This window comes from Lepisma saccharinum, chromosome 25, assembly GCF_977018435.1.
Source record: "Lepisma saccharinum chromosome 25, izLepSacc3.1, whole genome shotgun sequence".
Lineage (NCBI taxonomy): Eukaryota > Metazoa > Arthropoda > Insecta > Zygentoma > Lepismatidae > Lepisma > Lepisma saccharinum.
Genome location: NC_139253.1, coordinates 21,830,053 through 21,851,815, shown reverse-complemented (window position 1 = coordinate 21,851,815; position 21,763 = coordinate 21,830,053). Strand labels below are relative to the sequence as shown.

The 21,763-nt window shown below is 37.8% G+C and overlaps 2 protein-coding genes across 3 annotated transcripts in view; both read left to right on the top strand.

Annotated features, from left to right (window-relative positions):
• Positions 1 to 1,622: 1,622 nt before the first annotated feature.
• LOC145978720 (uncharacterized) lies at positions 1,623 to 2,378 on the top strand. Its single transcript, XM_083111526.1, has one exon. The coding sequence runs from the start codon at positions 1,623 to 1,625 to the stop codon at positions 2,376 to 2,378; it is 756 nt and encodes a 251-aa protein (XP_082967652.1).
• Positions 2,379 to 3,251: 873 nt separating this feature from the next.
• Positions 3,252 to 21,763, top strand: part of Ctf4 (Chromosome transmission fidelity 4) — a 32,955-nt gene continuing 14,443 nt past the window's right edge. Inside the window, exons 1-11 of one of the 2 annotated variants that reach the window (XM_083111392.1) lie at positions 3,252 to 3,817; positions 6,393 to 6,504; positions 7,260 to 7,411; positions 9,050 to 9,158; positions 9,977 to 10,213; positions 14,089 to 14,352; positions 14,627 to 14,795; positions 16,022 to 16,140; positions 17,527 to 17,711; positions 19,156 to 19,403; positions 21,533 to 21,753. In XM_083111392.1, coding sequence (XP_082967518.1) covers positions 3,741 to 3,817; positions 6,393 to 6,504; positions 7,260 to 7,411; positions 9,050 to 9,158; positions 9,977 to 10,213; positions 14,089 to 14,352; positions 14,627 to 14,795; positions 16,022 to 16,140; positions 17,527 to 17,711; positions 19,156 to 19,403; positions 21,533 to 21,753 — 1,893 coding nt within the window. In that variant the 5' untranslated portion in view covers positions 3,252 to 3,740. The remainder of the gene's footprint in view (positions 3,818 to 6,392; positions 6,505 to 7,259; positions 7,412 to 9,049; positions 9,159 to 9,976; positions 10,214 to 14,088; positions 14,353 to 14,626; positions 14,796 to 16,021; positions 16,141 to 17,526; positions 17,712 to 19,155; positions 19,404 to 21,532; positions 21,754 to 21,763) is intronic. The other variant, XM_083111391.1, reaches the window with a different exon arrangement.

The window sequence follows — 21,763 nt, the reverse complement described above, 5'->3', positions numbered from 1 at the left end:
TCCACCTATTTACTACTCATTTTAAAAATGTAACATGCTATTTCATCATTTACAATTTTTCTACATTCAGTATTATCGATAAAATGTTAAAGTATCACTGAGTTTTACATCGTCTAATCAGTAAATGCTGTCTGCACAAAGTGAAAGTTAGAATATGGCTGCCAAGCGCAGGGTCACAGCGAGTTCAAGCGTGCATCTGTCGCTCATCTCAGCTCTCCCCTCCGACTCCACGTCTGCCGCGAATTCGGACAACGGAGGTTGCCTCAGTCCCCGGATGGAACGGTGCTCTAGGTGACATCTGCTGCCGATTCGGACGCGGCCATGCACGCTTGAACTCGCTGTGACCCTGCGCTTGGCAGCCATATTCTAACTTTCACTTTGTACAGACAACATTTACTGATTAGGCGATGTAAAACTCAGTGATACTTTAACATTTTACCGATAATACTGAATGTAGAAGAATTATAAATGATGAAATAGGATGTTACATTTTTAATATGAGTAGTAAATAGGTGGAAATCATTGTGATGTTTGTTTGGCGTCTGCCTTCTGATTCCGTGCGGTGTGCCTGCGCTCCAGAGCGCGGTGGGTGAAGTTCGGGCTGACACCTGGCGGGAAAAGTGACAACCATACTACAAGGGGACATGCAGATTCGGACGACTTGGTCGTGACTTCGACGGCACGCGAGAACAACGGGAGAGAACGGTACGGAGCGTTTGCCAATCCGGACACGGCCCAAGAAAGTGTGCGGCGTTACCCCCACACCCCCTATACGCCTTTATGGCCTGGTGCTAGAGTCGCAGAGCTATATGAAAGCGGCTGACCTTGAACAAGCCTCGATGCGCAGTAGCAAAAGGAGGCGGTGGAGACTGCCGTGGAAAACGCGCGATGTCGTTCTTTTGTTTTTCGAGCGGCAAGAATCGGTTTGGTTTTCGTTGTGACTGTTCGTGTTTCTTCAGTGTGATCACAAAAATTTGTCAATATACGTGTGCAAGATGGCTACAGAAACACCTAAGCGTCGTGTTCTACACAAACAAGCGCGAGATATGGTGTACAAAGTTTATCAGTTCTTCCAAAGTGAATCTCGCAGTGCAGACAGTGCCTCGTGTTCGTCAGGGAGCAGTGTTGCCAAATGTCAGGGGCGTACAGCGGCTGCATGTGGGATAGGTCTGCGTACAGTTCAGACGATTGCGAAGGAAGCCAGGTCGTCGATTGGTGATACAGGGTCGGTTTCTTTTCGCTCGCCTGGCAAACGTCGTAATCGACGAAAGAATGTTACGCACTTGGACGATTTTGATAAGGGGGTATTGCGTAATATTATATTTGATATGTACGCAAATGGCGAATTTCCTACTGCAGTGAAACTTAGGGCTAAATTGAAGGAAGCTATCGGGTTTGCAGGCAGTACGTGGTCAGTGTTAAAAATTTTGAAAAACATGGGGTTCAGATATAGGAAAGGCAACGACGGGAGGAAATTTTTAATGGAGAGGGGTGATGTTGTAGCTGCGAGAGTGATCTTCCTCAGAACCATGCACGAAATCAGGAAAGCTGGTACTGCAAATATATACTGTTTAGATGAAACCTGGGTCAACCAGAATCACACGAAGACGAGCTGCTGGAGAATGAGTGATGGTTCTGGTGGGTTAAAGGTGCCATTAGGAAAAGGTGCTCGTCTTATAGTGTGTCATGCGGGTTCAGCTGCTACAGGCTTTGTGCCCCAAAGTAAATTGGTTTTCCGCTCCAAAACAAACAGTACTGACTATCATTCAGAAATGACGTCTGCCGTGTTTCGAAAGTGGTTTTGCGAGCAGTTCTTGCCATTTCTCGCCCCCGAATCCGTGATTGTAATGGACAACGCGAGCATACATTCCTTGCAAGTGGATAAAACGCCTTGTTCGAACACAAGGAAGGCGCATATTATGGCATGGCTCTGTAACAAGAACATTCCCCACACAAGCACGCAAACCCGAGCAGAATTGTTGCAGTTGGTGAAACATCATACACCAATTCACAAAAGTTACGAAATCGATATAATAGCAAGTCACAAGCAATATGGTCACAGAGTTGTTCGTCTCCCACCTTATCATTGTCAGTACAACCCGATTGAAATGATTTGGGCCCAGGTGAAGGGGTACGTAGCTGACAAGAACAAGACTTTCAAAATTGCCAACGTACAGAAACTGACTCACGAAGCAATAGACAGAATAGGTGTTTCCGAGTGGGCAGATTGTGTGGCTCACGCAGAGAAAATACAAGAAGATGACTTCCAGCGTGAAATAGTCAGAGACGATATCATCGAGAAGGTCATTATAAATTTGCAAGACACGGATTCCGAAGAACTTGAATCAAGTGACGAGGTTGACAGCAGTACGGAATGAGCGTTATGTAAGTAAATTGCATTTTAATTTTTCTTTTCAGTTCATGTTATGCATGCCAGACAGTTGTTTTGTTATTACGAGTGCCACAAGACCGACGCATGGTATCTGCGGCAAACGAAGTTGCTTTTGCCGCGCCGCGAAAGAATGAATCAAGTTCTTCTCTCGTTTTCTCAGTAACCAAATAACATATCGCTGTAAATATTATACGAACTTAAAATTTGGAGTTTTCTTTGTAACTTTCTCACTGGAAGTTATTTCAAATCTAATTTAATAAAAATCGGCTCACAAGAGAACTTTTTCTCTATACAATAATGGTCAATAAAATATTTAATTTCTTTCACTTACTTTCAAAATTCTACACGTTTAATTTACAGCATAATACGATTGTCTAAAGCTTTCTGGTAATACTCGTGCAGGATTGGTATCGATTGTTGCAATAATAGCCGTGCAGTGGCAATTTACAATTGTTCGAATGTAAGCCATTGTTTTTTATTTTGAAAGAGCTGGCGAGAACCTCGAACAGTGAGTAGGTGGCAACAGCGGAAATGTATCTCCCTCTCTCTCTGCGCGGACTTGTTAAGGTCAGCCGCTGTCATATCGCTCGTCGACTCTAAGCACAGGGGACCACACGAGCACAAAAATTGAAACGGCAAACATTAATTCAAATTAAAACAAGAAACATGACATATTCAATTATTTTTGTTTCCAACTACGACAAATATGCTGTGTCCAGTATAACTTAACTCAATGCCGGTGCTATCGTCCTCTGTATATGGTGAAATGTTGAGAGACAGTTGAAGTCAGCAACGTCGTTCAGAAACAGCGATGACCAATAACAGTTGAATGTAGAATCGTGTAGTGTAGAAAAGTATTAAATGCAATGTCAAATCAGAACAAAAAATCTTTTCCATTGCATTGTCATGTAATTTATGGTTGGCACAAGAGGTCTGAATATTTTCTGTATGAACACTGAACCCGAAGTGTGGGGCATCTAATGACATCAAAGAGAGAGAAACTGTGTGATACATCACTTGAGTTTTACTTCACACAAAATTTAAATAGCTGTTGGCTGCTACAGATGCAGCAAATTAATAAGGCGGGAAAATAACAATCTTCTATTAAAGGTGGTGGTGGTATCCCATATTGTGCGTTACTTGAAATTATGATATATATTTTTGAAGAACAGTTACGAAATTAGTTTTTGACGTACAGTCTTTAACATTAGTGCACATAGAAAATCACAGAATTCTTGTAATCACTAATTTGCTAGATTTTTTTTTAAAAAAATGCTGCGTTACATTTAAAGGTGTACACTTATTTCTGTCATTAATCACATTATTTATTGATTTTTACGTTCTGAAAATGTCTGGGGACCATAAACCTCTACGATATGCTCATTCCGAAGGCCATACGGATTTATGTTACACAGATGATGGAAGGTAAGTTGGGTAGAATTGATATATTCCGGGTGCGATATGTAAATGTCCACCTTCGAATTTTGACGCGGAAATGTATTTAAGTGGTTGATGATTTAGCATGGGCGTCCGCAGAATTTTTTCCAGGGAGGGAACAAAGAAATCTTATTTTTTTTCCCATAATATTGATACCCCTTCAAAACATACTGCTTAAATCTGAAATTATCATGTTATTTCAACGCCCTTATAATAATTAACATAAATTACTGTGACTGAAATTAAATTATATGTGAAATAGGAACGACTTAAGATGACCGGACCCCTCTCCGATTTTCAAGAATCTGAAGTTAAAAGTTGTAGAATTGCAATCTAGAAATTGCAAAATAAGCGAAAATAAGGCGTTAGTTTTCGGAATGGAAATGTTTCACAAGGAAATAAATATATTCCTGATATTACCACGACACCAAATTTTGGTAACACTTTACTATAGGGGTGACGAATTTCTTACTTTTTACAGGAGAAAGTACTTACGCAAATCATTTTCTGTAGCATTGTGGAAGTTCGTGAATGTAGTTTTGATCCATTTTAATGCAAATGCATGTTGTTTTCTGCGAAAATCTCTGTCCGACATGCTGTTTCTGCTGCCGCCATTTGCTTTCTGCACGAGAGCACAATGTTCCGTGTGTTAGATGACGTGAACCCCGTAGTCAGTGTTTCAAACTTGCCGTGTTTTCACTATAACATGACGTGTCGAGTATTTTTATTTGTTTTTGTACTTTTTTTTTAACTATGCTTGCCTAACCTTACCTAACGTAACCTTACGGAAAATTGTTTTTGGGGCTAACGTGAATGGTTTTTGGGGCTAACGTCAATGGTTTATGAGGCTAACGTCAATGGTTTATGAGGCTAACGTCAATGGTTTGCGAGGTATTAGCATAATTTCAAATCTGGGCACGAAAGTAGGTATTATCAGGTAAACAAGCTTGCAACACTGCATAAATCGACAAAAAGCACTCAACGTGCGATGAACCAGTACACTATCGCCATAATGTGTGTTACAGAATCGAAATAACGAGTAACAGTAAGTACTCGTAAATGTAAGAAATAGACATTATTTTCGTTAGAAATTCATTAATTCACGTAAAGAAATATTCCGCATTCCAGAATAGTATGTTAGCAATGTAAAAAAGTGCAAAATTAATTATTTATATGTGTCACCCCTATAGTAAAGTAGTACCCACTCATATAAAATTCACCTCCTTAAATGATAATACAGAATTGACCCTACAGCATGGTCTCGAACGCCACAGCATCTGCTGTCTCCACCAGATACAATAAGAATTGAAGTAGATCATATACAGCTTACTTTTCAATTCTTTCGTAAATCATGAACTGCAATAGCAGTGACATTTTATAGAGAACACTTGAAGATTGCAAAACATAATCGGAACATTCCAGCGTTATGTGTGTGACATTTTACACATAATTTGATGATAATATTTTATAAAATTGCGTTAAAATATTCATAATGAACTGATATCATATAATTATAAAATGCTTTGTGGTGTCTGCTAACAAATGAAAAACCCTGAATATGATGACATAGCCTGAATCCATGAAAAGCCATAACTAAAATGTGTTATGTGTGTGATGGTTTAAAAATGTAGCAAAGTTAGTCTTTGTTTGCCTGTGAAGCATATAGGTTACAGATGTTAGTAATTTTTGTTGGTGAAATATGCATATTATATGCATTCACAACATTAAACCTCAATCCAATTAAAAGCAATAATAATTTTCAGATTGATTCGTTTTGTTATTTACATGGAGTAGGACCACTTTTCGTGGAATTCCCCACATGGAGTTAGTATGGGATGAGCTGTTTTTTTAAGTCCACCTCATGCAGAGATAGGCTTTTTTATTGCAAAGAAAAAAAAATGGGGTCCTTTGCCAAACTATATCTCCTTCAAAATTACGCTGAATCTATTTTGAAGTTTTATGTAACATAAATTTGTTTCAGGGCATGGAAACCACAAATAGGTGAGATATTTGATCCATCCAAAAGTATAGTCTACATCATCTAAGAAACCTCCTATCTCTATCTACTTTCACAATTTGTTGTTCATAAAAAACAGTTGTATGCACTCAAAAAAGAAGAAGAGAAAGCTGGGATCATTGTGTAAAGATAGTGTGAGAACTATATATATTTTCAACAATTTTAGCATAGACATAACCCCTTTCCATCTCTTCCGTAGATGCTTGTAAGCTGTAGACACACGGTCAAAAGAATTTAAATGTTCAAATGTGCTGCTAAATGTGGTAATTGTCGAAAGTCCATGAAATTAGGAATAGGATTTACATGTTACCTGAGATTGTATTTAAACTTCTCAAAGTTAGTAATATTGAGAAACTCTGTACATAAAATGTTTTCAAATATGTTAATTGAAGATCTCTGGTTTTGTGTTCTGAGAATCTGATACCAGACTTTTTTTTAATTTTTTTTACGAACAAAGGGACATCTTTTAGTGTGAGTGTGTTCCTGTAAATCAAGATTAATTTGTTTGTTTACTTACGAAATTCATTTTGATTTTTTTTTTTTCAGGCATATTTTGACTTGTGGTTCTGATGGTGATATTCGAATATGGGAGGGATTAGAAGATGATGATCCTGTGTCACAGTGTGTTGGTGAAAAAGCTATAGCTATAGCTTTTCATGTAAGTCCAAAACGTACAGGACAGGGTGTGGCATAAAAATGGGTCTTTTTGTTTTTGTTGGGAGAGTTTCTGTAATGCTGTTGGTAACACTTATTGATTGTCATTTGGGTCAGCAATGTATGCCATTTACAGACATGGATTGCTCAAGCGGAGCTCAACATGCCGTAGCCGTGAGGGCGTTTAATAAAAATGGTGACTGTTGCCTCTGAGACAAGAATATTGACATTATTTTAATCTCGGTAGACATGATCTTATTTCTTATTCCATCGCCCAATGAAATCAGGATGTGGGTGAATAACTTTGAAGTTACGGGAAGTGCATTAAAACAGAAACCGACATGTTGCAGATTTTGGAACGTGTCATGGATGATTTCCATCGCAGATTGTCTAAGTGTGAATGACGAAATGGTGGTCACCTGTAGGACGAAATTTTCCAAAATATGAACGTGACTGCATATTTTGCAAATGACAATGTTGAAGGATGTAGTTGCCGTTTTTTATGTTTTTTTTATGAAACATTGTATTAGTTTTGTTGCATTTAAAAGAGCCCATTTATGTCTCATCCTTTATTTTCGACATATAAATTTGAACAATATTTAAGAAGCAGGCTAAACTCAAATAATTTAACTACAATTTACTGCTATTTAAATTATTAAACATAGTATTTTATTCATTTGGGTATTAATAAGTATCCAGTTTACACTTGTGACATTTTATGACATAAACATGTGTAACACAAACTTTTTTCTGTTTTAGAAGAAAAGGTTTTTTGTGGGCACAGACAACAATAATGTTCAAGCTTATACTTTCCCTGGTGCAGAGCAGGATGGCATTATAACAAGGTTTACAGCTCCGGTTACTGACATTTGTGTGGGGAAAAGTGGACAGATCGTGGTATCAGCTTCCTGGTAAGTGCACAGAGGTGAGAAATTCTACATGTGTATTGTGCAAATTTATATTAAAGGGAATTATCAAGATGTAAAGTATTCAAAACGAGCATTATCATGTAATTAAAGTGAAATAGTAAAATATTGTAAAGATATTGATGTACATTTCATGAAATTAGAATCTCTTTTTTAACACAAAAATAAATTCTACAAGTTTATATGTGGGTTGTTCTATAAGTATTGGTACCTATCTTTGTTTCCTACTAAAATACTGCAACACTGGAAATCTAGTTCTTACATTTGAAAGCCAGTGGTATGTACTTCTTAAATCCACCACTAGATGGGATGTGGGTGCAGTACTGGCAGAATTGAAGCAAAAACACATTGAAATTGTGATTTAATTATAATGCACATAGAACAAATGCAGAAATGGGGAATACCACCACCAGAGTTCGAATACAAAATGTAAATAACACACAGGATACAATTTCTGATATTGTCCTGTAAACTGCTCTGTTACATCCACCAATATGTTTGTGTGAATGAGCATGCAACATCTGCTTGGATTAAGATATAGGTAAATGATTCCCATCCATATTTCAAGACCCCATCCTACCTTATTGCCGTTTGGTATGACGAAACACAAACATTTGATAATTCCTCTAGCTTGACCTGGTAGCCCCATGCATTTCTGAAGCAGAGATCTGCTGTCTTCACATAGAAGAAACACTGCTCAACTTTACATATGTCCACCTTCAAAGAATTCTGGAAAACTGTACATATATATCATCAGGTAGGGCCATTTTGAAGTTCACACCACCTGCTTTCCAGTTTCAGTGTTGCTGTTTTTAGTAGAGAGAGAGAGAGAGTTAAAAGAAGTTCCCATGACTCAGAAGATAACCCTTGTACGTATTAACAAGTTTGAACTAAGTTACTTTTTCTCATTAAATATTGATTTATTGATTTGCTTTATTTTACTTTTCTTTTGTGCCACTTTTGGCTAATTGTGAAGATGGGGATGAGTGATGATATGTCGAAATTGATGAATGGACACTCACAAACAGCCATGCCCATTAAATATTGAATTCCACTCTTAGCTGAGGACACTCAAATGTCAACCTACCTTCCACATAGTGCACCCTGGACTGCATTTTGCAGACTTGCTAGGCTCTGGCATCTGGACTCATGGCCAGTGTAATCCTCCATGGGACTTGTGTACTGTCCATATGTATTTGTGATTGTCCCCTCATCCATCTCATTTTATCACAATTCATCCTCATCTTCCCTATTAGCCCTAAGTGGCAGAAATGGGATGTAAAATAAACCAAAACAAGTCTACTCTTAGCTTTTATTATGTAACTTTTAATATTGTTTTGCAATATATGTTTACTCCTCCCCCATATTGCATGTCATAGCCATGTATGCTTTTATTTTGGATTAATGCCGGACCCTGTGGCCGAGTGGTTAGCACATTGTGCTGCAACGCCAAGGGTCCCAGGTTCAAATCCCGCTTGGGCTTGGTTGTTTGTTAATGTCCATTCATCACATCACTCATCCCCATCTTCACAAATTAGCCAAGAGGCACAAAACGCGAAGTAAAATAAACTAAATCCATCAATATTTTTGATGAAGAATGCTTAAATTTTTCTTTTTCAACAGTGATATGAATATACATGTTACCAATGTGGAAACCTATGAGGACAAAATTCTGACAGGCCATTCAGCAGCAGTACTAGGTGTAGCACTTGATCCAAAGGAAGAGTTTGTGGTAAGTTACCAAAATTTAGGACACTAAAGCTAGGTGTAGGTGTGTCTTGCAGTGAATCCTTCAAATGTCCTATAACTATCGCTAATGCATGAGTGGAAATCATCTATGTAAATATTACACAGTGTCTTAAAAAGAATTAACATTGTTCATCTACACTGGCTGTTCACTACATCTGATTTTACTTTTATGTGAGCTAATCCAGGACCAAAATAAACACCCAATTGTGAATGGTTGAGGTTAATAGAATAATGACATTTTTTTCACAAGTTACATGGAATTAGTATTTTTTATGTGCATAGAAACAAACTTGATTGATTCATGTATTTTGTATTTTCTTAGCAGTCTGGACATCTTAAGAGGTAGGAATGTTTTCACCTTGATACTTGCATTTTTTCTGAAATTTATTCTGACATAGCGACGAGCGCTTAAATGATAATGCAAATGAGCTGAAGTAGTCTAACGTTTATGGTTGTTGGCATGCTATCAGCGAGTTGCAGGTTTGATTCCCATGGAGGGTACAATTTCACTGATTGGGACAACAATTAAACTCTTGGATCCAGCATCATCTGTCTTATTTTGCATCTGTAAACTTGCATGAATACACAGATAGCAATGTCTATAACTGGTTTCAATTTAGCATGCCTTATATTTACTTTTTTCCTAGGTGATATTTCAATTTTTTCTACCAGTCATTGCAATTTATGCATGCAATTTAATGTCTTTTAAGTAAAAATAGACAAGAATTATTTACAATCGTGCAGAATCTATGAAAAATAGTTAAGTTGTTCAGTGTTAATTGTTCTTATATTTATATTCAGATATCGTCAAGTTGTGATGGTTCGGTGCGAGTGTGGAGTGTAAAAGATGGCTCCTGCATTAAGACCTGGAATCATTTGCCAAAATGCAGTGATTTCTTTTTAGCCAAATTGCTTGGAAGATGTTCTTGGCAGCCGAATGGAAGATACTTTGCTATTCCTTCAGAAAAGGAAGTGCAAGTGTTGCAGAAAACCACATGGGCAAAAGTGTTATCCTTTTCAGATGATGAAGTGAAACAGGTAAGTGGGAAAATAATGAAGAGCAAGTAACCACATTTGGTCAATCAGTCTGTGAAATAAATAATGTGTGATGGCACACAACTAATTACAGTGGAACCTCGATTTTACGTTTTTGAGGGGATGAAGCTGGGAAAAATTTGCAATGCAGGAAAATGTAAAATTGAAGAAAATTGTATATCATTTTGCCATACTGGGACCAAAAGGTAAAAAAAAAAAAAGGTAAAGTGTTCCCCTGTGCATAGCACCACGCCATGAAGGCGTATAGGGGGTGTGGGGGTAACGCATACTGGGACCATGAAGATTGAATGTATGTATAAAACAGGAAAATGCAAAGTTTGGGTTTCACTGTATGGGGTTGGGGTGGGGGTGTATAATACAGAATGCACCATTTTATTATGAGAAAAAATAGAAATGTTATTGAATATATTGCTAAAGAATTTGCACCTTCGCTCACCTGCTACTCTGACACCCCCCCCCCCCCCCCCCCGGTATGAGGGATGACTTTCCTGTGAGCTCTGAAATGTCAACCTCACTTTATTTCTGCAATTCAGTGAGACCCTGGCATCTGCACATACAGTCAGAATAATCCTCTGTAGCACTGTGCGTTCTGTGTTTTGTTCTTATTTGTGCTGAGTGCTCCTTTACAACTCCAGCTTTTAACTTGGGTAAGGATACTTTAGTCCTCAGAGAGATATGTTAATTACAGTCAACTCTCGATTCAACGACCTTTCACAGTTCTCGGGAAAAGGGTCGTTATTGGAATTTGCACCAATTTTCAGCTTAAAGGGAGCTCAAACGGACACAAAGATGCCTAGGAGATGGTAACACCATTTATCCTGGTAGTTATACAACCTGTTATGCACAGGATGCGTGTTCTCAGAAGGAAAATAGAACTTGAAAAAGTTTTCACAAACGAGCATTTAAAATAATGTTACTTTGTTTCAATTGTGCACAGTCGTTGCTTTTCCAGGAAATTCTTTCAATTCTAGTTCATGAGAAACCCGTTTGCACTGAGACCAATGGAAAGGAAAACAGTGTCTCGCTTATTGCAAGCGAAACTCGAAGAATCTTGACACCAGTCAGACTGGTGCCAGAAAAAGTCTGGAGATAATCGGGCAGAATGAATGTTGGATTTTATACAGGTTTACTGGAGCATTGTCTGTTACAAGATTAACTGGTAAGATTAGATCTCTCAGGAGAAACAACACAACCTCTCTAGGTACCAGACAAAAAAATGAAGGCAGGGCTGTAATTTTCGTTCTGGTTCGTCTGTGTAAAATACATCGTAAAAAAAGTCACTTTTCTTTGCTTCAACCAACTTCATTCACCCTCCTACCCCATTCAAGGGAGAAGTCGAAACTCCTTCCTTGACTTGCATTGTAATCCAGCGTGAAAAAGGAAACGTGCAACCTGCGATCTGTTTTCACCCAATGCGTATTCTAGGACACGTCATTAAACAGCGTGGCAGTCAATAATCATTCGGGTTTGGAATTGAATTTCACTTGAAACTGTATAATTAGTCCCGATTAGCCCATCAGCATAAAATGAACCGAAAACAAGCTTTATGAAACTGCGCATTTTCACATATCAAAATATTTACTCTCACATTAATCGACGATTTAATGTTGGATTTAGGAGTATTCTCGATGTCAAACACCCACCCCTCCAAACGTTTTCGCCTTGAATAATGTCTTTTTAATCGGTCTCAGCGACCATTCCTACATTGAACTCTCTTCTTTTTTTTTTTCCTCCACATGAATGGTTCTGAGAAAAAGCGGATGCAAATTAAATTTACAGATTTGCTTATCAGAAGGTGCTGAACATGAAGTTATTTTAACTCTTGTTTTCCTTTCTGGAGATCGATTTTCGTTATCATCAAATCAAAACAGCTTTGCGAGATTCAAAACAATAACTTTTGCCTTCGCGCTGGATGAGTCATCGCTGTTATCGGCAAGCAAGAGCTTTGCAGACGCTAGACAAAACACTGGCGCCAGCTGCATCGTAAAAACAAGGAGACCGGCTGGAAGTTCGAGCAACAGGTGGTGGAAGAGAAAAATCCCAGCATTTTAAAGATAACGCAACTGTCGAAGACGGAACTTTTAACAGCACTGTAAAGAAGAAAGAAATGACCCTTGCTTTACATTTTACCATGCAACAGACAATAATACAGGCAATATTTCCTATGCAGACAACAGCATTAAAAAAAAAATGGAATTCTGCAATTATCAACATTGCCGTGCACACCAGTGGCGGAGAATGAGCTGGGGAAAGGGAGTTGGGTCACTTTTTTTTACTTGTTCTATGGTTTTTGTTCGTTTCAAGAATATATCGAGAACTGGTTGCCCCATTTTAGACGTCAAAAGAAAGGAAGAGGGGGGGGGGGTCCTTTTCCACCCTCACCTGTAATCAGCCCGTATCAGCAAGAAAATCGGGGCTGAAGCAATCTGCATCGCACCCCCCCCCCCTACGTTTGCTGACAGGAAAAGAGGGAGAAGTCAGTCAGCCAACGGAACACTTTTTTGGCAGATATTACGACACAATTAGGAAAACGTATGAAGTGGGAAACGGGAGTTATGATCCACGTAAGATCAAAGTAAACTTTTGTGGAAACCTGGATGACAGCGCATTAAGCGGGTTGACGATCTTTAGTTCATCAATGTGGTTTTGATTATCTCTAAAAGTTTCGCTTTTTTATGAAGTGTTGCAGGGAACAAAGAACACTTTTTGAATGAAAGCTGTTACCGGAAGTTGTCGTCTACAAGGCCGAGAGTTGCTCACTCACGGGAACCTGCTGAATTCTAGGTCAGAGCTGGACAGATGGGCCAGACTTCCAAGCGCCACGCATCTTTATTTTCGAACATTCCTTCGATCTTATCTCTCAAGGTGGTGTATTTATCGATGAAAGAGCTTGACCTGCCATACATATTGGCAAAGTCCGCAAGTCCAGCAGTCATTTCAGGCTGCTCCCCCTCCCCCTCCTCTGCAAGTTTTAAGCAGCTCTTAGGACAAGGAAACAAGTCAAGTCGATTTAGAATAATATCCAAGCACATTCGATCTTCTTTTCTCGCATATCCAAGAGCAAGCCTGGCACGTTGGGTAGCGGCCTTCGGGTGCGGGGTAACATTGGTGCGCTTGAGGAATGGGAGGGCAGAGGTCAAGTGCTATTGGATATCACTCAAGCATGGTGTGGTGGTGTCTATTTTTAGTTCAGACCCAATTGTGAGCAGTAGAGCGCTCGTAAAGGGAATGAGTGGAGGAAAGAACAACACATTTTTCGGCCGATTTCCTTCAATTTTTCAACTTTTTTTCCCAAATTTTTCTAAATTTTTCCCGGTTCCCGGGAAAAGGGTCGTTATACCCAGGGTCGTAGAATCAAGAGTTGACTGTATATGGTAAGAGGCTCTGACCGGTGTGATGGGTGCAAATAGCGTAAGTGCAGATACCCTCGCAATTTCCACTTCATTAATTCAGTACTCTGACCATCCACTATGAAATATTCTACTGCCACCATTGACTGCTTGCTATGGCCGAGATTTTTAATTATTTGGTACCAAATCTTATAACAGATCAGAACCGTGATTTTAGATTCTCAAACTTCTCATTTTCGATCATTCAATATTTCTCCTGTTCCAATTCAATGTGTAGGTTGTACATTTCAGTGCAATATGTTAATAATTTACTTGTTATGGAAAATTTTGGAAGAACAGCAGTGTACTCTATTCAGATTAAGGACAGGCAGGTCCAGTGGGAATCGTTTCTAAGCAACTGCCAACACTGCTACCATGCAGATGTGCTTGACAGAAGATGTTAATTCTGAACCAGACTAAGGTTGCAAATAAATACTGTATTTGTTTTTGTGCAATTTTTCTTTACAGGGATATATAGTTACAGAATTTTCTCCATGTGGAAACTACTTGGCAGCTGCTTCATGCAATGGTAGAATCATTGTGTGGGACATTAACCACCAGAAGTGTGTTCACAGAATGAAGCACGAACGAGGGTTTGCCATCTGTTCTGTAGCATGGAATCCAAATGGAAAGGGAGAAATAGCTTTCTGTGATGTGATGGGGCAGCTTGGAACAATTGATGGTTGCATTCCTCAAGAGAAAACTGGTTCTTCTGTGCAAAATATCAACGAGGTAGGAGTCGCTTTCTCTTTTCTCGTAACTCTTATCAATTTGTTAAATTAGATTATTCATGTAATTCATGTGTCATTTTCTGTATTTTGTACAGCCCTTTTTTTCTGTAATTTCACAAATATTGGGAAAAAATGCAAAATTTGAAATGCTCTGTAATTCCATTTGATGTAAAGAAGTTACATATATTTAACTTGGATTTTGAATTTTCTTTGTTAGTTTCTACACTAATTTATATGTGAGCAATTGTAATTTTTTTCAACTATTTTTAAAACAGATTTCACCGCTTGAATACCCAAATTCAGCAGCAGGAGTTGGAGATGACGATGATGATGAAAATGCTATTTCTTTGGAGAAAATTAAAGCTGAAGTTGGATTTCATGCTTCTGATGATTTTGAATTGGACAAAATTTTAGATGATGGGACAGAGAAACAAAGTTTAGCTGGTATGTATACACATTATATACATTTGTAGATGCTGGTTTAGTATTCAAGTACAATGTATGTCCAGCCTACTGCAGTGCTTCAGATGTTTAGAACATGCAGTATTGTATGCAAAGTTTTCTACACTCTGTCCTGGAAATCTCTGGAGTGAGCGAATGAAAACTAAGTCTGCACAAGTAGTTACTCGAGAAGGCTTGACCAATGAACTTGTGAGAAGGGAAGTGAGTGCGCTACCAGCTGTTTAAAGCAGCGTGTACTCCTTTGCTCTGCCAACTTGCTTTATCCTTTTCTCTTCTGTTATGCATGGCCTTGCTCCACATATTCCAGAGATGAGAGTGTAGAAGGGGCATTTTATAATATAGCATCAAGTTGGTGAAGGATTTACTTGTAGTTGTACAGTAAATTTTTATGTAATTTGTTACATTATTACTAGGGCTGAACCTGACTCTGTGAAAGACCAAAATGCCAGAAAAGTACCAACTGGTATCGGTAAATATATTCCAACCGACGCACTTTCTGATACCGATACCAATACATAGGTATGGATGTTGACTCAGCTCTGATTAAAATTAATGTATTTGTGAACGTATTCTCTATTTTAGTATTTGCTGTGATATTCCCACACAGGGGTTGAAGAAACTTAATATAATTCAGATGTCAGCTCCTTTTTCTTGGGAACCAGCTTCCCCCCCCCCCCCCCTCTTTCAAATACGGTCTAAGAAAGCCATGAATCAACTAACATAAATATGACCTTAAAACATTTAATTTATTTAATTAATTACAAGATTGTTTTAAAAGAAATTACTTCCTGCTCTGGAGTGACCTTCCCAAAAGCTGTACCAGTAACAGTGTGAATAAATGTACAATACATCCTAATACATGACAGACTCTACCATATTGCCACAGATTTTGAAATTCAATTAGCAACAGTGCGAAAATTTATGATTGCATGTTTATTATTCCCATTTAATGATACACATGATACAGAAAACACACAAACCTTAAAAAAACACATACTGAACTCATTATTTAAAAAAAAAGAGGAATGGGAATTTCCACAAGTGACTGAAATATTAAAAATGTGGTTTTTTTTAGAACTGAATTTGAAAATTCAAGCACTAGGTGAAAATTTTCAGGCACCATATATTTTTCTACCCCTGTTCCCACATATGAATGAATATGGCTTCAATCAGTGCCCAATAATTAAATTCTCTCATGATGCATGTAGGTGCAGAGGATGATGATGATGCCAAGGCAAGCGTTGTGAATGAAGTTGAGCCAGCCATTTCTCTGCAGGCTCCTTTTCAACCTAGTTCAACTCCAGCACATCTGCAGCAATATCTTATGGTAAGTGTTCCTTACATACTTATTTGTTTGTGCATAAAAAGGAAAGATTTATTTACTGTTATGAGTAATCAAAAGATGTGTACTGTAGTGACTTTACTTGTACTGATAGATAACAAGTATAGTTTTACTATTTTTTAGTCCATAAAACACACTTTAAATATATGCCCAAGCTTTTGTTTCCATCTTGGAATCCTCATCAGAGCTGGTCGAGAGACCAAGAGCGAGAAGAAGCAACAACTCCAACTACTTGCTGTGTCAATGGGAGGTGAGATTGTTATAAGCTTGGGCATATTTTTAAATTGTTTCAGCTTGTTATTTAGGTGTTTTGTGGACTGAAATGTGTTTGAGAGTTTGGGGTAATGGTTTGTTCATTGTCACATTACAATCTCTTCGTTTCTCGGGGGTATAGGCTGTATTGAAAACTGCTCAGTTGTGGAGAAGAAAGAAAACCTGAACATCAAATTTCTTAAACAGAGTCTAGTGGAAGATCTTAACCTCCAGCTGTATGAATTGGAAAAATCCTGTCTAATAACAAACATCAGCCTATAATTTATACCTGTTAATTAATTGGTCTTATCCTTAATATAAACTGCTTATTGCAATAAAACATATGCAGTGGAAACTCTATTTTATGTTCCCAGATTTTGTATTTTCCCCACTTTATAATTCAATCTTCATGGCCCCATGAAAGCATTATTATAAAATTGTCTTGCATTTTACACTATGCACAGAAAGGCTAATTGGAACTGGACCTACAGTGTAAAGTGTGATCCTAATCACTATGTGCCTCCACTGGGTATCAAACCTCGGATACGTTAATTACAAGGTGGCGATGCTACCACTAAACCGTCAGTGAGGTCCTTGTGTTTATCTGTTTAACAAACCCATATATTTAGAATTTTTAAACCTATTAAAATTAACACTATCTGCTAATTGAAATTTGTGTATTAACCCTAGATAATGTCATTTTTCATACAATATGTACTAATTATGATCTATGATTTACCTCAAGCAGCATTAGATATAATGGAAGTCTACTGTAATCAGAATTTATCCAAATTTATCTTCTAGAATTAATATGTAATTTGGTACCTCTGTGGGTGTGCTTGCTAAATTCCTTGATAAAAGATACTGAGTTGGAGTCACTGCATGTGCACTGATGTTTGTTTTACAGTTTCATCTAAAGAGTTTAAACTACAAATGTTTTTCCTCAATGAGATGAATATGCATTCTTAAATTCCATCGTGTTATTATTTCAGACAACGCAAACATCTCTTGACTGCGTATAAGATCTTGCCATGATGTCACAGCATGTGCTTTTACAAATTTATCTATATGGTATTCGCCCTTTGCTAATACGTGTATTTCTTTCATTTGTTATTCCAGGTGTGGAATTCTGTTGGTGTGGTTCGCTGTTTTAATACCGAAGATGAAAATTCAATTGATGTGGAGTTCCATGATACATCAGTGCATCATACAATACATATGAATAATTACTTAAATCACACCATGGCTACTCTGTCTTCAGAAGTTCTGGTTTTGGCATGTGAGCACCAGGATGACAGTCCCAGGTAAATTTATTTTAAAGTTTTTTCTTGATTGACTAGTTGTAATCTTAGCCATTTGCCACTTGAAAATGTGAAAACTGTCTCCAGCACATGTGTGTTGCTCAATCTGGCAGTGTCTAATATGGCATCAGCAGAAGGAAAAGTAGATGACATTTCGTTTGGGTTTCAACTGGGTATGCAACAGTGGCAGTGAGCAATCAAACTATCTAACCAAAGGGCACGTTACTTCCTGCCTCAAAAAATTAGAGGTTGACAGATGGTCTGTTCTCAAGTCATAGTTGGAAGGGTGAAGCAACTTGCAGCCGAAGTTCAGATTTCGACTGGGATAACATGAAATGTTGTGTTATGTGTACACTAGAAGTTTATAGGTGCATTTATCAATGGAGAGAGAACTTTTGATTATTTGCACCAAGAAAAATATAAGATTTTCAACTTCATTATCATATATTTTAATGATTCTGCAACTTTCTTTATTAATGACAGAAGCTGTTTGGTAATTTAATACTTTTAAAGTAAACTATACTCTGTTGTTACAAAATAATGCAATAAATTTTGCTTTTAAAGTGGTTTTTATTAGGGCTGAACTGTCATATGAATGCCAATATTTTTACTGATTCTCATCGATACCAGTACTTGAAAATTATAACTATTCAAGGCATTTCAGTATAACTACAAATTTTTATATATTGTTTTTCCATTTGTACGTACTATACCAATTTACGGGGGTTTTGTTATTAAATTGTCATAATTTCACGTGAGATAATACATTGCTATCAGCACAACTCCTGTTTTTATGCTTGTAGTGATATTTCGTTCCATTACCCACAACTTCTTCAAACTTACACAATCAATGTATACACACATAATCCTACATGACTAGTTACTGCACACAGTGGAAGTTCTGGGGAACCAGAAAGAAACACCTCTACAAGAATAAAGATAAATGTAAAAGCAAGATTTATTGTATTATTTTGTAATAAATGCGGGTGTTTTTGTAAACTTTTAAGAACATAGAAACCCTGTGACACAACGGTTCTTTGAGGACCTAGACTTGCCAATTAACTGTTTGCTATTAGGTGCATTGGCAGTACATGAGAGTCCCTAATGTAACTGTATGCTCTCTGGACCAATTGTCATCATGATGCTGGGTCAACAGAGAAATTGCGGGCCTTCCCGATGGTGTAGTGATAATGCCATTGCCTTGTAATCGAGGTGTTTTTGGTTCAGTACAAGGTGGTTCAGATCCCACCTTAAACTGTAGGTCCAATCTCGATTTGCCTATCTGTGCATAAAGTGGACTTAAAACAAAAATTCAAACTCAACAGAGAAATTTTGGATATCGAAGAGACCACTTGCACCAAAGGCTACATTGAAATCCCCAATAGTATTTAAATTGTATGAAATGTTCTGTAGTAATCCCAGTTGATGTTCTTTTAATCTCTTACAGTAAAATTGTATGCGTGCAGCTATCATCATGGGATAGCAGTAAAGAGTGGAGCATGGAGCTTCCTGACACTGAAGAGGTCCTAGCAATCACAACAGGAAGAGGATGGATTGCTGTTGGCACTGATACAAGGAATTTGAGGCTGTTGACCATTGGAGGCACTCAACGAGAGATTGTATCTGTTCCAGGCCCAGTGGTTTGTCTAGCAGGCCAAGAAGAGAAACTGTTGTTAATTTTTCATATGGCAAGAGGTAAGCGGGAGCTTTTATTCCTGTTAGCTTTTCTGTTTCCTAAGTAACTCTTTATCAGACTAAAATATCACAATTTAAAATATTTAGTCAATTCACAAATGAGAAATAACTTAGTATTGGTAAAATTACCGATTATTTTACCGATCCAATATATCTAAAAATATATTATAATTAAGTGCAATATTTTGCTATTTTGTTAATTTTTAAGGATAATATCCATGCCCTGCTTTTTAAAATAGGAAATGTCTAAATACATAACTTCTTTTCTTCTTTGTAGCTGATCAGTGGTGATTCATTCATTCTTAGTTTAGGACTTTTAACCACTGTGTTATTTTTTAAATTACCAACATTTCGGAGGTTGATTCTGCCTCAGTCTTCAGGGTAGTGTGTAATCTACTAAATCACATTGCAATTGCTGGACACGTGATGTGTTTGGGGATGGTGCCTATATAGAGAATAAATTGTTGCCTTGTAGGATTATTCTCGGTGGCCAAGGCTCCAACTCGTCTGTCGGTTACAAGGACCTCTTGTACATGAAGTTGCCAGGGAGAGTTATGAGTGGCCCAGGCTCCACTTCTTTTGACTGGGAGGTATTCGATCATCCGTGTACAGTTCAGACCTTGCGCCTAGCAACTACCACCTCTTTCGCCATCTGAAGACCTTCCTGGGCGGCAAGCGTTTATACACTGATGAAGAAGTGTAAACGACCGTATGTAACTGGCTATCTTACAGGCGGCAGAGTTCTATGAGGAGGGTATCCAAAAACTCGTAGTTCATTACAATAAATGTTTAAACCGGCAAGGAAATTATGTAGAAAAATAGAGAAGTGTATGTAAATTCAGAAAATAAATGTTTTTTTTAAAAAAAAACAACATTTATTTACTTCGTTTTTATTGCAAAACGGACCTTACTTAAAAAATAACCCTTGTATATAACTATGGTAACCAGCCCATGGGCTGGGGCCTAACTACCGACTGCTGGCCTCACTACCACCTTCCGAGGTAGGATTTCATCATGACTGGGTTACGCTACTCAATTTCCTCACAATGATGGGTGGCCATCGGTGCCAGACACAGGCCAAAATCAAAATCTAGAGAGAAAAGTTGTTACGCTTACCCCGGGAGACTCAAACCTATGCACGTCGCATAGTCGGAGCCCAAAGCATAGTGCCACAGCCACGGTGCGGGACATCCCTAATTTACAGTAACTGATGTAATTACTGCTTAATGTTGGATCAAACTTGAGTCTAGAATTCCTTGCAGGTGTTCTACCACTGAACCAGCAAGTCAGCCTCTAGAGATCTCTGTATGTGATATACTGCAACTTACTGCTGCCATTTACCACCTAGAAATGTGACAACTAGTACCATCATTCTCCCAATTGGGGCAATTAATTGAAACTGGAAAAAGATTAAGAAACAGAGAGGATTTTGTAACTCACTGAGACATAAGTGAGAAGTCTGTGCAAGCATGCTATTTTTAATAGCTAATTCAGTGTTAGTACTGATTGAATTATATTTTGTTACTTATTTACAAAGCAATTGCAATTGTTTTATTAATTACACTAGAAACTTGCTTATCTGAAAAGATTTTAAGTGTGCAATAACATATTTTCATGCTATATTCAGAATTAAATTGCAGTCACACTATAAAGAAAATGGCCCAGTTTGAGTGACATACAAACTAAGCAACATGTATAACTTGTCATGTCACTAGTACAAAATGCTTCATTTAATGTGTCCTTTTCTATTATACCTTCAAAGATAAAATATTAAGTATGAGAATCAGTTTAGTTATAGTTTTTACTCATTTTGTAATCTGTTCAGATATGCCAGTAGTGGCCACTGGAAATCATCTGCATCATGTCTCTAATTGCAGCCATCACATGTGAATCAGTTTTGCTTTAACATACTATATTTTTATTTATGGGACAATCAACTGGCATTTACCGTAATTGCAGCAGAATGAATATCAATTGCACATTTTGATAATTTGCAGTATGTGAAGAAAATATCAACTGTTGTCCGTCAGCAATTAAATTTGAACCATTCCTCTTCAATACTGATATCTTGTTAACCATGTAATGAATGAAAGAAACCATTTAATATATTTATTGTGTTTTTACCATAGGTTTGCCTGGCGACCAGAATATGGGTTTCTGTCTAATTACTGTTGGTGTGAGTAAAATTCGATCAAGTTCTCCTCAGCCTCTACCCCTGTCACCGCAGTCCACATTAACATGGGCAGGATTCAGTGATGAAGGTAGCCCATGCATTGTTGATTCTGCTGGAGTCGTAAGGAATTTGTCACGGCAAGGTTGCTGGTTTCCTGTGTGTGATACTTCCACACATGTAAGTGCAT

Bases quoted from the DNA above. Each gene is read 5' to 3' on its own strand.
- LOC145978720 (XM_083111526.1), top strand. From the start codon at position 1,623: ATGAGTGATGGTTCTGGTGGGTTAAAGGTGCCATTAGGAAAAGGTGCT.